General features: G+C 55.7%; 1 protein-coding gene across 1 annotated transcript; it reads right to left on the bottom strand.

The window, feature by feature from the left end:
• Window positions 1–62: 62 nt before the first annotated feature.
• On the bottom strand, window positions 63–6,233 carry Shisa8 (shisa family member 8). Its single transcript, XM_041672335.1, has 4 exons — window positions 5,297–6,233; window positions 2,382–2,515; window positions 1,655–1,801; window positions 63–1,466 (listed from the first exon to the last, which is right to left on the bottom strand). Exons 1-4 carry the CDS (start codon window positions 5,818–5,820, stop codon window positions 1,072–1,074), a joined length of 1,200 nt encoding a protein of 399 aa, XP_041528269.1. The 5' UTR covers window positions 5,821–6,233; the 3' UTR covers window positions 63–1,071.
• Between the last annotated feature and the right edge of the window lie 8,776 nt (window positions 6,234–15,009).

The raw sequence follows: 15,009 nt of genomic DNA, 5'->3' as shown, positions 1-15,009 counted from the left end.
CATTGTAAAGAGCATCAACAGCAAAGTACACCGCAGAGGATTCGAGCAGCCAGGAGGCACAACTAGCACATTTATTCAAGTCAGCATTTCGGTAGTGACCACTGCCCTTGGCCTAGCCCCAGTGAGCAGATAAGGCTCTTGAGCAGAAAGGTCATGCTTGGCAGCCAAGACCTGCAACAATGTGGCAGGTGGCCTGAGTGACCGACCACCTTATCTGCAGACAGCCTGTAGATCTCTTAGGATTAGAGATGACAACAAATGATAGCAGTGTGCCACCCTTTGGAACACAGGAAGGGCTGTAGCTAGGGTATCCCCACACATAGCAGAACCTGGAACTGAGGAATTGGGGAAGGTGCAAAGAGGCAATGACAGTACTCTGGGCTTCAGCTAGTACTGGGAGCTTCTGGCAGGAAGGGGGTAAGAGAGCTAGCAGTGCCAACCCTGTGTAGTGGGAGTAACCCCAAGGGAGGGGCATTGCTAAGCTCCCATCCTGGGAGGAGGCTAGGCTCCTCTATCCTGAGCACCAGATGTCCATGTGGCCCGCACCCATTAGGGGGGTGGCCCTGGGCCAATCTGGTCAAGCAGCCTGCAAGCTAGGAGCCGGCCCAGGGCCAGACTATGTCCATGAGGATCAGCTAGGCCGAGCTAACTGAAACTTGAGAGATCAGCTGTGGGGAGGGGAGGGGCTAGCCTCTAGAAGAGCACATGGACGCTCTCCCCTGAACCCAGATCTTAAGACACTGAGGCCTAACCGCTCTTCTATGGCTTGCTCTGCTCTGAGCAATGTTTGGCATGAATCCAGCCATCCTCTCTGGCCACTTTTCTCGGGCTTGCACTGCTGTCCTGTACAGTCAATGACTGACGATCCCCTTGAGACAGGAACCACATTAGAGGGTTTATTTACACAGGTAAGGATAGCCCTGCATTCCCAAGGACAGAACACATGGCCCTACTCTTTTGGCCCCTTAGCCACAGGCTCCAAATGTCCCCAGTCCCGTGTGGATCGAAGCCAGCACTGCCACTCCACGACCTGGGGCCCCAGACCCCACAGAAGGCTCCAGTGGTTCCATTTCAGACAGTGACTTCAGCTTTGCTGTTGGTGCTTAGGTGCCGGGGCCCTCTGCCGACGCTGCTGTAAAAGGTGGTAGGCTGTGTGCTGAAGGCCTCAGGCAACTTCTCCACGCTGAACTGACGCCGTGGCACGTGGCTGGGCCGCCGAGGTGCAGGGGAGACATGAGCCGCCAAGTGGCCACGGGGGACCGGCCGCGTGGGGCGGCCCGCGGTCCAGGCTGCATAGGGGACCGATGCGACAGGGCCGGTGGGAGGTACGTAACCCGGAGGGGCCCAGGGACAGGCTTCGAGCAGCGCAGGCAAGTCCTCCGGGTTACGCGGGCCCCGCGCTGGAAGGGTTCGTGGGGCCGGCTCGGTAGAGGGAAAACGTTGATAGAAGTCCTGGGGTGCAGCCTCTGCAGGGTGGAGGGGAGGAGACAGGGTCAGTCGACACAGCACTGGCTTTAGGAGACGGGTCAGCTGCTGAGGAGGGAGTCGATTGGCTGCTTGGGGATGTCCTGAGCTCGGATTGGCCAAGCGGGCTGCTCTTGAGGGAGAGAAGGTAGCATCTCTGGGGAACTGGCGCCAGCAACATGCACCTCACCTGTGGCCTTCAGGGCTGCTGCTTTGAGAGTAGCGAACTTGGTGTAATCGGGCTGCAACGTCAGGCTGCCACCACCCTGCAGCCGGGGGCCGCGCGGGGGTCCCGGGGTGGCAGATCCCAGAGGCGCGTTATTGAGGCGTTTCTTGTCTGAAAGGGAGCGGGGCGGGGGTGTGAAGACAGCAAACTGACCCTGCCTGTGCCACCACCTCTTCTCAACACCCTTCCCAACAGCAACTGCAGGCAACCTGGGGCACGGACAGCTCTCCAGAATGTCCTGGCTTAGCTCACAAAAACATGAATAGTGGCAGCAAGCCCCGAAGGGTGCTACCCTAATGCATGGCTTGCTAGCTAGCAAGGCGCTAAATCCTGGACCGCTCCCCAGAGATGGAGGGGCACTGAACTCCATGTAAATAGTGGAGGAACGGCCAAGAAGACCAAGAAATGGGTTCCAGACCCACAAGCCAGAGCCTCGGAACCACAGCTCTAGCCAGCTTATCCTGAATCTGGAGCCTTCCTCACCGCATCCTTGCCCAGGAGACAGGAGGCAACAGGATGGTTCCTCTCCACCAAGGACTTGTCGGACCCCAGCCACACTCCTGCCCAGGCAGCCCCCTCCTTTATACACAGCAGGCAGCAGTTCCACCCCCAACCCCCACCCCCGCTCCCTAGCCAACCAATCAACTCTCCCCACTCCCACGGACCAATGGCCGGCCACTAGCCTGCTGACCTGTGCTGTTGTGGGGGGAACCCCGAAGAATACCATCACCCATTTGGACCTGGACACAGTTACCCAGGGGTGGGCCCAGAGGTGGAGGCAGTGGTTCCTGGGGGCTTGGCTGTTTGAGAAGTTCTGTCAGTGTCCTGTGGAGAAAGGAAGATGTGGAAAGGACTTGTAGGCCCCGGCCTCTCCAGTTAGATAGGGCTGGCGGTCGTCACCACTGTCTCACTCTGAATTATTTTATCATTTTATGAATACCGGGGCTTTGCCTGCGTGCATGCATGCTCAGTGCCCTCAGAGGCCAGAAGATTCTTGAAACTGGGGTTCCAGGTGGTCATAAACCAGTGGTCCTCAACCTTCCTAATGTTGTGACCCTTGAATGCAGGTCCTCATGTTGCAGTGACCCCAACCATATAATTATATTCATTATTACTTCATAACTAATTTTGCTACTGTTTATGAATCCTAATGTAAATAGCTGTGTTTCCCAATGGTCTTAGGCGACCCCTGTGAAAGGTCGTTCCCCTCATAGGCTGAGAAGCTCTGTCATAAGCCAACATGTGTTTCCTGGGAATTGAACCTGGGTCCTCTGAGAGAGCAACCATCTCCCCGGTCCCCCATGGGGGACCACTTTGTATCTCTGGGCAGTTCTTTGAGCCTCTCTGGGCCTCCCTTCTGTTCTTTCTAGTGATTAACCTGGGACATCTCGCTTCCCCTACCACGCATGACCTGTCAGCCTTGCTTGTGGCCCCAAGATGGCCATCTCCCAAAGCAGGTCAGGGAAGTAATGAGGTCATATGGAACTAGGGCCACCTTGTGTTCCTGAGGCTCCTTACTGTGGCTCACTCTCCGAGACCCTCCCTCCTGAGCCTCTGCATCTTTTATCCTTCTCCCCAGCTTCTCCCATACTCCGTCACTCAAATGCTACCAGAGTCCCCCCCTCCAAGGTCTCCCTTACCTACCTGCACTCCCGCTGTGTGGGGTTTCTGCTGGGCCTGGGACCTAACTGCCACACAGGCAAGGAAGGCAGACAATGAAGAAAACAGGGAAGCCACAGAGATCCCTCTGTACCCAAAGGCTGTGTGACCTTGGGCAGCTGCCTCCCTGGGTACCCAGAACACCCAGCCCCCACCCAGCTGTGGCAGTGTCTGACTGAGCCTTTCCCATAGGCAGCCCGGCCCTCAGCCCAGCTGCCTGCAGTACCCAGAACCCATGATTTCCTCCTACTCTGCCTGACCCTCCTTCTGACTGATTAATGAAGAGGCACACTGGAAGACACCTGAGGTAGCCCAGGATTAGCTGCAGAGCGGCAGGCTCTAAAAGGGTCTACAGCCTGTCTGAGTTGACCTCTCCTTGTCCCACTCCTCAGTGGCACATGCCAGTTATCCCACACAGCCACAAATAACCCAGCTCTCCCAAGGGAAGGAGGAATCATCATGCCCCTGGGCCTTTGCACAGACTCCAATCTTGACGCCAACCCCCTCCTCAAGTCATCCGCATCAGCATGGCAGAATTAAAGAGAAACTCAGGCAGGGGTTCAGAACACACTCACCTAGGAGCCCAAAGAAGAGAGTCAGGGTACATTGTTACAGGGACATAACCAAATCTGGACGTTGCTGATCGTGTTGCACATCAATAAGCTAGCCATGGACTAGCCCAACACCCCTCTACCACAAGGGGCCTCAGCTCCCACTGTTTCTCCGACCTCCCCACTGCTACCTCTGTCCTGCAGGAGAGATCCCACATTCAGAGGCTGAGCTTCTTTCTGCCTCTGCAACATTCAGAACCCCCTGCTAACGCTGGCGATTCAGTAGCTTGGAGAGAAACACAAGATCCAGGCCCCCAGTTCTGTCCTTCAACTGCCTGGAGAGATGGGCTAAATGGTCTGGTGGCGACAAGTCTCATGCTCTGCCTCTGGGGCATCCACATCTGGTCCTCCAGGGGTGTGTGCCTCTGTGTGTGTGTGTGTGTGTGTGTGTGTGTGTGTGTGTGTGTACGTGTGCATGTGTGCGTGCGTGTGCGTGTGTGCGCGTGTGTGTGCTTGTGTGTGTTGGGGGACCTCCCTCTGTTGTCGCTCCCAATTGCAGCCTGTTGCATGTGGTGTCAACAGTCTGAGCAGGCTGGGACATGGGTGGACAGGCGAGCACCAGCAGGGCATGGGATGTGGGGGGGGGGGGGCATAAGTGGAGGAGGTAGAGGGGGAGCTCCAGGGTCAGCACAGAATTCCCATTTGGCTGAAAACTCAAAATAAGCTCAAAACTTCAGCCAGCACCTGTCAGGTCCTTAAACACACTGGTCTCTCTCCCCTCCAATCAGAGCAACTGGAGAGCCAGACCTTTGCCTGGGGGCTACTGAGGGGATGCTTCTGAAACTCCAAGGAATGAAGGTCAGGTTTGAGTCACACTGGGTTGGGAAAATGGATGGAGGTGGGAGGAGGGATGGGAAAGCAGGAGCCGCAGCAGGGGAATCCGCCAAGCACCAACATCACCCTTCTCTCTGCCTAAGCCCACCCTTAGTACTGCCCCAGTCCGTGTGTGTCCTGCCTGGCCATCGTCAGTGCCCCCTCCCTTGGATGCCGACTTTTTTTTTTATTCTTCTGCAGTGGAGGTGCAGAGCTACAAGGAGAACGACCCAGAACCCAGTCTAGGCAGGGAAGGTCAAGGGGTGAGGTATCAGATATCTCCTGCGGGGGGCAAGAGAGACAGACCCAGAAGAAAACAAAAACAAAAGGAGAAGGAGGCTGCCGAGAGGAGAAGGAGACTTACAGGGGGTTGCGGGGGGGCAAGAGAGACAGACCCAGAAGAAAACAAAAACAAAAGGAGAAGGAGGCTGCCGAGAGGAGAAGGAGACTTACAGGGGGTTGCAGGGGAATTTGGACCCAGCCGGAGACTGTGAGGACATGCGGGACCGGAGGGCGCGCTCACCTGGTCACCGTGCGCCGAGCGCGCGGGCTGTGCGCTCTCTCCAGGCCCAGGCGTGCCCCGATGCCAACCAGCACGAGTAGCGCGGCGACACCGCACACCGCGTAGACCGCAGTGTGGCTGCGCTCGCGGGCCGGATCGCGCGGGGCGGCAGTGTCACGGGCACGGGCGGGCGGCCGGCCAGTCTGCACCCAGGCTGGCGTGTCGTAGTTAGAACAGCGGCTCTGGTCCAGGCGGCGCGGGCCGTCGTGGCAGCAGAAGCGGTAGCCGCACGTGCCGCAGCAGAAGCTGTAGACACCCGAGCTGCAGTTGAAGGGCGGGTCCCACTGACCCATCACGTCGTAGTAGCCCCGGCAGCGGTCGCCTCCCTCCGGGGCCACGGTGCCGGACGCTGCGGGCTCCTGCGTCTCTGGAGCCCCAGCGCGGCCCGACGGCGACCCAGCCAGCAGCAGCGCCAGCCGGAATGCGAGCGGGAGCCCATGCAGGCGCCGGCCACCGCGCTGTCCCCGCGTCCCAGCGCGCTCCATGCAGCCCGCGCCTTCTGCTATTGCGCCCCGCTCATTGCTCGGCGCGCGGCCGCTCTGCCCGGCTCCCCCGCGCCCTCCGGGACAGATCGCCTCGTTGTCCGCGCTGGCTCCGGGCCGACGCCTCCTGCTACGTCCGCGGCTCCAGACACAAGTGAGCTTGGTGTGGAGTGCACGGGGCTGGACCTCCTCCGGTGGGCGCGCCCTCCTCCGGGGCTCACCTCGGACTGCTCACGGTGGAGTCGGGCGGCGGATGCTCGCCTGCGCAGTCCCCGGTTCCCCCTGGCCTCAGCGGGCGTCCGGAGCCAGGGTCTTTCGGGGACTGAGCCGGGCGGCGGGTCGCCGGACACCGCTGTCTTCCCGCCGCCCGCTCCGCGCTGCCCGCGCTCTGGCTCCGGCTCTGGCGCGGGCTCGGCGCGGGCTCGGGCGGGAGGGAGAGGGAGCGAGGGGAGGAGGGCGGGAGGGAGGCAGAACCGGGGGAGGAGCGCGGCCGCTGCGCGGGGAGGGAGGGGTTCTGTAGGGCCAAGCGCTTCAGGCGCACCCCACCAGGGACCCTCTCCAAAGCCTCACTCAAATTGTTGTCTGAATTGGACCCACGAGGGGACTCAGCTTAAAGCTCTGCGGACTCGGATCCCGGCGGCCTTGGATGAGTGGTTGGTTCCTTCTTTTTAAGTAAGGGGACAGAGTCATAGAGATCAAAGCAGCCTGGACTACACCAGAAAGGTTGCTCCCGCCCTCTCCCTCTTCCCAACGTCCCAATGTTCTTTCACTCTGTGTTCTGATTGAGACATGGGTGAAGAGGGCATTTCCCCTTCTGCAATAAGGACCCCCAGCACAAAAATGGCAGAGCGGCAAACCTGCATCAAGCCCTCGCCGGTCTGCCCTAGAGCATGTGCTCTGTTTCCAAAACCTGGACATTTGGCTGGGGTCCTGGGATATCCCAGTTCTAGGCACAGCCTAACCAGAGCCCACTTGGTTGGCCACCTCAAGACCACTGGAGGAAGTGGTCTGCCCCCCTCCCCAGCCTCTGTGCCTCAGAAGATTGGCCAGGCCCTGGGGACCAGGCCAGGTGCACTCCTCTGCAATGTCCTTGGCGTCTCACTTTTGGAACCCCCAGGTCTTTTCACAAGCAGAGGGAGAGAATGACAGGCCATGGCTCAGTGCCCCCCACCCTCCGGGTGAGTTTTTAAGGAAATGTGACCCTGACGCTGGGCCTTGCTCCTCCCTGCAGCAGTAGCTACTGTTAAAATCGAAAGGTTTTTCCCAGTACCTGCAGCGATGGAGCAGTCAGTAGACTTGGGAGGCTAAGACCACCTGGGCCCACAACTTTGAACAACCTGGGCTACAGAATGAGACCTTGTCTCAAAATGCAAACACAACACCCCTAAAGATGAAGCAGGAGAGTTGCTTGAAGCTTAATTGGTCTACACGGTGAGTTCCAATCTTTACTGGAAAACTCTGCCTCAAGGAAAGAAAGCTAGCGATCTGTGTTTGGTGGTGCATACCTGTAGACATGCGTTATTAGGAGTTCAAGATGAAGCTGTCTTTAATCCCAGCAGGGGCGAGGACAGCCTGGTCTACAGAGCGAGTTCCAGGACAGTCATGGCTCTACAGAGAAACCCTATCTAGAAACCAACACTGCCCCCCAAAAGGGAATTCAAGAGCAGCTTGGACCATATAAGACCCTATCTCAAAACCAAGCCAAACAAACAAAAAACACCGAAATAAATAAAAACCTTTTTCTGAAGGGCAGATTTATGATCGTCCCTCCCATTCCTTCTGGGAGGCAGAAATTAACAGGATACTTTTCGATGTCCAGACCAGGACAAGGACTAGGTTTCCAATTCCCCCAGTGTCCCTCTGCTCCCAGCCCAGCTCGGTTGCCTGTCAATATTTGCCGAAGGAAAGCGCGAGATAATACGTGCTTCTAACCCTTGGATGGTGCAGAATTTAGCCATTCTCGGGTCCTTTCCTCTCTCTTCTCCACCTCCCCTCCTTTGGAGCCTGGAATCAGCTTATGAAATGGAGAGAGGAGGAGGAAGGATTTACAGCTTAAGGAGGATCGCGTCCTTCTTGTGTGTGAGAAGGGCCGACAGGCTCTTAAAAGCGTTCAGGCTGAAGGAGGGCAACTCTCCCCTCATGTCTATCAGGCTGTCTCCGTTTACCCTGGCTAAAAACAGCCTGTCCCCTCCCCAGACACATACCCACGTGATTCCCAGCCAGTCCTGATGACCCCAGTCCCCATAGAGACTTTCTACATTGTCATTTAGAAAGTGGGGGAGACATGCTGGGCAGGGACAGGGCATGCTTTAATCCCATCACCCGAGACAACCTGCCACCAAGCTGCTGGCACTTTGCCACCTGTGTTGGGGCTGGCTTTTAGTTCGGGTTCTGTTGCTTGGTTCAGAACTCAGTTGTTCTTTCTGACCTTTTGTGCTTCCTTCCCAGGCTTTCCTGGAGGTGAGGTAAGTGCCACCAACTGTGCTGTGTACATTAGGTTCACTAATGCCAAGCTGACCTTGGGGCCACAGGGGCTCTGGGGGTGCTCTCCCTCCGCTCCCATCTCTGAGCAGCACTTTAGAGCTGGGTTGTCTTCCGACGTCCAGAGTCTGTCCTTGCTGCCTTCTCTTACTGCTATTGTGCTAGTTGGCATCTGCTTGGCATCGACCTCATACTGACCCCTCAGGACCTGTAGTGCAGAACGATCCCTTTGGGCCAGCAAAGAAACTGGATTCCAGTTCCTCATCCTACCCGGGGGGGCTGATGTGCAAACCTCACCCCATCTCCAGCCCTCTCCCCGTCTTAGCCTGAGTCTATGGATTCTGAGGTCGGTCAACAACCACAGGTGCCAACAATTACAGGGTTTGTGCCAAACATTCGATGCCTGTCTGTATGGACACGTGGCCTTGGGGTGAGGGGCAGGAAGAGAGAGTTACAAGACACAGCTGGTCTGTGTTCTGGGGTCTGGCTATCCATGCAGCTGACACCCCCACCTCAGGTACATGGCCATGAGCTGGGCTAGGGGTTCTAAAGGTAATGCCATCCAGTGAAGGAGAGACCCTTTGACCCTGGACCCCAGGGTCTCTGCTCACAGCAAAGGTTCTGGGTCGCCCACCCCCTGTCTCTTCTCCTCCCAAGCCTGTGTCACCAAAAAGTTGCCCATTGATCCAGGCTTAAAATAACCCCTGGCATCTGCAGTGAGCCCCAGGGGCGGGCGAGAGGAGCTGAGTGTCTGCCTGAAGGGCACCGCCCCGCCCCCAGCTCCCAGGGCTGGCAGCTGAGTGTGAGTGTGTGTGTGTGCAGGCGGAGTGTGCTCCTGAATGTGAGTGAGAGAGCGAGCGAGTGTGTGTCAGGTGCAAGGGTGACTCTCAGGGCCTTCCCTGCACTACGGGTTTACACTGCCTGACAGGCTGTGGGAGCCTGAAATCCTATGGGTGTTGAGCCTCAGTGTCCCCATCTTAGACGTTAGGTGACCTGGCTCCACTCTGTACAGTTGTAGACAGGAAGGTTTGGAATTTACTAGACAGAAACCTAAGAACAGGAGAGGGGAAGTGAATTGCTGTGACTGGCACAGAGCCAAGGGGAGCCAGGGACTGGCCTGGAGCCATACTGCAAGTCCCAAGCCTGCCTTTGGCCAGCTCAGTATACAGCAACTAGAAGCCCCCACTGTCCCAGGGAGGCATTTCTCCCCCATAACTTGCTCATGGGCAGCCAGTGCAGAAGGCCTCCCCCAAGTGGCTTTTCCTTCTCCCCTCCTCTCTAGAACGCCTTCTACTGCCCTTAGGATGATGTTCCCGCTCTGGGTGGACCCATCCGGCCGTCTAGGTCTGTTTTCTCATCAGCAAGATGGGCAGCTAGGAGGCACAGAGCTGCAGGGAGATGCTAAAAGCCCTGACTGGAAACACCTAGTATAGACAGCCACCTAGGAGTGCCCCTGCAGAAGAGAGTGACATCAGCTGTCACTTAAGTCAGAAGGCAACACCTGAGTTCTTCCATTTCCTCCTGAGGGTCTAGGGATGTTGGACTCCCGGCTAGTACAGATGCTGGCACCAGGAGGGGGTCTGGAGGGAGGGCCTTGGGCTGCCTTTGTCTCCTGAGAGGCAGCTCGTGACTCAGGCTCCAGCTGCCTGTGGGAGGAAGGGGGCGAAGAGGCTCCTGAGGTCTCAAGAGAGCAGCAGGATTGGGGGTGCGGGACTGGGTGCTGAGACTCAGTCTGCCCGCCCCAGTATTTATGCTCTGTATCCTGGCCTCGGCCTTTCCCTGCCTGGGAGGCTCAGGTAACCCCCTTCCCTCTGCTTGCAAACACCACCCCCCACCGCCATTAGTGTCCTTCAGGAACCTCCAGAGGCCAGGGCTGGACGGGAATTAGACGGGTGCGGCTACCGGTTCAGGAAAGTCCTTCTAGCCCCGGCTGCCCATGCCTGGGGGCAACTCCACTGAGTCAGCTCAGAAAGTGGGGTGTGGGATATCCTGATCCCTATCATTCGCACAGCATCCTAAAGTGTATGATGGCTCATATCCAAGCCCCTCTTGTTCCAGCCGCAGTCCTCTGAAGGCCCGTGGAGACACGGACCCCTCGTGGAGAGAGCTAGTAGGGCAGTGGGGGGTGGGGTCTGTACTTAGCGGCAGAAAACTTGCCTGGTGAGCACCAGGGATTCCATCCTCAGCACCACGAAAAGGAAAAACAAAAAAACCTAGCGTGGCAGCGAATACTATCATTTTTAAGGGGTTGACCAGATCAGGAGTTCAGGGTCAGTCTCCGCCACAAAGAGAGTTCGAGCACAGCCTGGGGTCGAGTTAGAGACCGCTTCTCAAAACAAAACAAGAAACAGTGTTCTCCGACCCAACCTGCCCTTTATCAGTTTCCGCCCTTGACCTCACGCGTTGGATTTGCCTCTGGCCACACCTTTTTCCTGCAACCCAGCCACCGCCTCAGCCCCGCCTCTCCTTGGCCCCGCCCCAAGTCCCACCCCACCCCTCTATTCCGACCCTCTAGTCTCAGCTGGTGGTCTGGCAAAGACGTCTCGAGCTGCGCAGAGCAGTGAGACACAGACCTGGAACCCAGATTCACTAAAGTTTAAGGATCTGTCCCGTCCCGCCCCTTCCCCTGGCTGAGTCTTGGGAGGACAGTGACAGCTGGGTGGTCTTCAGGAGACCTTTCTTTTGTTTCGTGTTTTAAAGACAAGGTCTCAAGAACTGGATATTCCCGCATCCACCTCCCAAATGCTGCGATTACAGGACTACAGACACGAGCCTCCATGCCCCATTTTATACAGTGCTGGGGGGTGTAACTAAGAGCTTCAAGGATGCTAGGCAATCACTCCGTCAACCGAGCCACACCCCTACCCAGAAGCCCCAGTCTGAAGATTAAGAGGCAGACCTGAGACGTGCCCAACTTTTAAAGACGGAGCTGTCCGTCTCTGCTGACAAAGAGGAGGTGGGAGGGAGGATCAGCAGGCTTTCCTATCTGACTTCACTAGTGGGTCCCCACCTCCACCTTGAGCCCCAAGGCCCGGAGCTGCCAGGCAGGAAGTGAAAATGGTCTGCAGGAAACACCAAGGGGAACTGAGACTTCTGCCCTCTGCCCCCACCTGTTAGTCCTTGGGGACCTTGGGGAAACCAGACCCTCCAAAGGAAACCCCAGACAGAAGCAGGCTGGGGGGTGACGGGCTGCCTCCCTCTGTTCCCACTTCATCCAGCGTGCCTTCCAGAACCTACCTTGGGCCAAAGCTAATGCCAGAGACAAGTCTCTGAGTAGCGATGAAAACAAGAGGTAGGGTCCGGTCAGTACCTGAGTCGGTGGCTCTCCAGGACCTAGCTTGGGTAGGTGACCCCCTGTTGGGTAGGCAGACTGGGTGAGGGTAGGTACCCCAATAGAACTCAGCCCCAACACTGGTTGTGATTTGAATCTCGTAACCACATAATCACACTCGTGGATGTGATGTCGTTTCAGCTCTCAGGACAGTGGTGTCTAACTGTCGTTAGAGAGGTCAAGGCCATTGTCCCTGCAAGCAGAGGTTTCTTCAGGAGAAGGTGCTTGCTCTGTGCCTGTGACGCCAGCCGAGCCTGCAAAGGACCAGATGCTCACACGGAAAACTTGACAACTGTCGAAAAGCTCTGTTGGGAGTGTTTAAAGCCAGAAACCTACCTTATGTGCCGATCAAGATGGAACTTGAAGGAAAAAAGTGTAAGGGGGGAGGGGGTTGGTGAACACTTGTGGAGGTCAGGGGGCAGCTTGTGGGAGTCAGGTCCCAGGATTAAACTCAGGTTGCCAGGCTTGGCAGTAAGCACCTTTACTGGGTGAGCCATCTTGACCCACGATGGGAAACTTTCAAGACTGCAATGACTGCAGTGGTGAGCATCACACACAGCACACAGAGGCTAGTGCCTGGGCCATGGCTATGGTGGTGAGCATCACACACAGCACACAGAGGCTAGTGCCTGGGCCGTGGACAGCTCACGGCACACAGAGAGGCTAGTGCCTGGGCCATGGCTATGGTGGTGAGCATCACACACAGCACACAGAGGCTAGTGCCTGGGCCATGGCTATGGTGGTGAGCAACACACACAGCACACAGAGAGGCTAGTGCCTGGGCCGTGGCCAGCTCTCCTCAGCCTCCACTCTATCACAATGTGCCTTTCAATTCATATGCAAAAAAAAAAAAAGAGTATCTTGATTTCCCACCCCCACCCTAGACAGGGTTGCTCTGTGTAGCCCTGGTTGTCCTGGAACTTGCTTTGTAGACCAGGCTGGCCTCAAACACAGAGAGATCTGCCTACCTGGCTTATTTTTAATAATTTTTTAAAAAACTAATCACGGGTCCCTTCCTCCTTCCAGGTGTTGCTATGAAAGCCAAGCTCAGAATGGCCGGAATGACGCCTCAAATGACACCTTCGGCAATGGAAGGGTACTGATTCATTCCCTGGCAGTGCAGCCCTTGGGGGAGGGGACAGTGTTCCTGCTTCTTGTCCCCCTCCTCTTGCTTTTCCTGGCTTTCCCAAAGAGCTTCCTTCTTGTTTGATTATGATGACGATGACGATGGCAGGTCCTCTCCCTATGTAGGCCTCGCTTTCCTCATCTGTGAAATGGGGGTGTGTGAGACTTCTCTCAGCTTCCTTCAGCCCTTCTCCTTTAGGGGCCAGAGTCCAGGAAGGGAACTTTGTATCCATCCCGATTTTCTTCCAAAGAAACAGGTTGAGGGGAAACTGTGTGCCAGCCAGAGGCTTAGCTGGGAGGAAGAGGTACCAAAGGTTTGCATGTCATGGTCCCACAAGGGTTTCACGTCTTTTCTCCTCCGGAGCCTAGACCCTGGCTGTTGTTGTGACAGGTGGCCAGGGACAGCTCAGACAGCAGTGGCTTGACGGACCCGTCATGGACTGTTTGCCATCTGACTTCATTTACTCATCTAGTCCCCTGCAGAGAGGGGCATCTGGGAAATGAATGTTCAGGTCCTGGATGCTCTAAGTGTCCCTGGATACTGTTTTCTAAACTAGGGAGTGGGCAGGAGGGGTTAGGGCTGCCGGGCAGGTATGGTGAGCTCAGAGAGACCGGCAGGTGGGGACAGAACTCAGCCAAAACCCTACAGCGGGACTCCATTTCTGACTCCCAGGCCAGTTCTCCTTCTAAACAGAGGCTCAGTGGTGACAAGTTCCAATAAGTTATGAGATCAGCTTCACCAGGAGGAGGGCAGGCAGGAGACATGATGGCTCCCGGTGAACAACATGCCCAAGACTGGTTTCTTCAGCAAAGAGCACACTGTCAGGGAACAGCTTCTACAGGGGTGATATTGAGCCTGGGGCCAGCACAAGCTTGGCCAAGAAAGCCCAGTTCAAGGGGAGAACAGTCCACAGGGGGAACACAAAAGGACCTCAGTTCAGCCTGCCCCAGCCTCGCTGTGAAGGATTGTCCTATTGGCCGGCCACTGCTCTGTGCACTACTGCAGAGTGGGCCGTGCCCCAGGGGACACTGGGCCCCAGGTGCTCTCTGGGGGGAGAATACCACCATGGCATCCCTTCAGTTTGAGTTTAGACTCCAGCCTGAGACTACGGACTTCTTCCCGTGACTCTAGAAAACTGCCCTCGCGGTAAGATGGCATCTTCTGTCCTGGCAGACTGTGTCAAAGAAATCCACAATTTCTGAATTATTCCTGACTTACTGGCACCTGAGACTCAGCACAACACAAGCCCAATCATCTCCCCATCTCCCAGGTTATTTCCAAAACTTGATCTTACAGTTGGGGTTTAGCTCAGTGTAACTACTTGTTTAGCGTGGGCTTGGTCCCCAAGGCTATCGACAATAAAATTACAGAGCATCTTGCATTAAATACCAGAGTTAAACCATCAGCTCATTGCTGTCACTTGCATCAGCATCGAAGCAGGACAGTTCTGAAAGCAAGAATTAAAGAAACATGGCACCCACAACAGACAAAGCGTCTCCCCACTAGCCTTTATTCAGATTAATTTTGCCATAACGGCACCTTTCCCTGCTAAAAGGAAAATCTCTCTCACAGTGCCTGTGTTAATCTGTTTTATAATACTGCAACAAAACACCTAAGGTTAAATAGCTTTACAAAGAAATAAGGCTGATTTATCTTACAGGTTTGAAGGTTCAAGGGCCACATCTGATGATAGCCTTTCTTGCTGGTAGAGCCCAGAGTTAGCACAGTATATCACGTGGCCAGAAACAGAGACTGTTCCTTGTTGATCGCTCTGTCCTGATGACTCTACCTGACCTTCCAAGCATACCACTTCTAAACACCAGAATGAGATTAATTTTCTAATAATAATAATGAAAGAAAAAAATCAAAATTTAAAAAAGATTTTATTAACTATTATTTTGAGTCTTGGCCTCAACCAAGCTGGTCTCCAACTTACAGACATCTGCCTGCCTCTGCCTCCCTAGCGCTGGGATTAAAGTTGTGTGCCGCCATGCCCGGCTTATATTTTATTATTTGTAAGTGTGTGTGTGTGTAAGGTGTGCATGTGAGTGAAGATGCCCATGGAATCCAGAGGCAGCAGATCCCCTAAAGCAAGAGTTCAAGTCAGTACCTACTCACCTGAAGTGCATGCTGGGAATCAAAACTCTGGTCCTCTGGGAAAGCCGTCAGTACTCTTAACCACTGAGCCATCTTTCCAGCCCCTATTTTTAACACTTTAATTGTGTGTGTGTGTGCATGTGTGTATGTGTGTGTG

This window comes from Microtus oregoni, unplaced genomic scaffold, assembly GCF_018167655.1.
Source record: "Microtus oregoni isolate MIOR12 unplaced genomic scaffold, Mior012 000022F_ref0000154, whole genome shotgun sequence".
Classification (NCBI taxonomy): domain Eukaryota; kingdom Metazoa; phylum Chordata; class Mammalia; order Rodentia; family Cricetidae; genus Microtus; species Microtus oregoni.
Note: the sequence above shows the minus strand (reverse complement) of the source record. Positions and strands in the feature narration are given on the sequence as shown.

What these genes read in the sequence shown, in the direction of transcription:
- Shisa8 (XM_041672335.1), bottom strand. Translation starts at nt 5,820, where the DNA reads ATGGAGCGCGCTGGGACGCGGGGACAGCGCGGTGGCCGGCGCCTGCAT. An exon ending in TTCCCCCCACAACAGCACAG is followed by an intron (nt 1,802 to 2,381) that starts GTCAGCAGGCTA and finishes GCTCCCTTTCAG; the next exon opens with ACAAGAAACGCCTCAATAAC. An exon ending in AGCAGCCCTGAAGGCCACAG is followed by an intron (nt 1,467 to 1,654) that starts GTGAGGTGCATG and finishes TCCACCCTGCAG; the next exon opens with AGGCTGCACCCCAGGACTTC.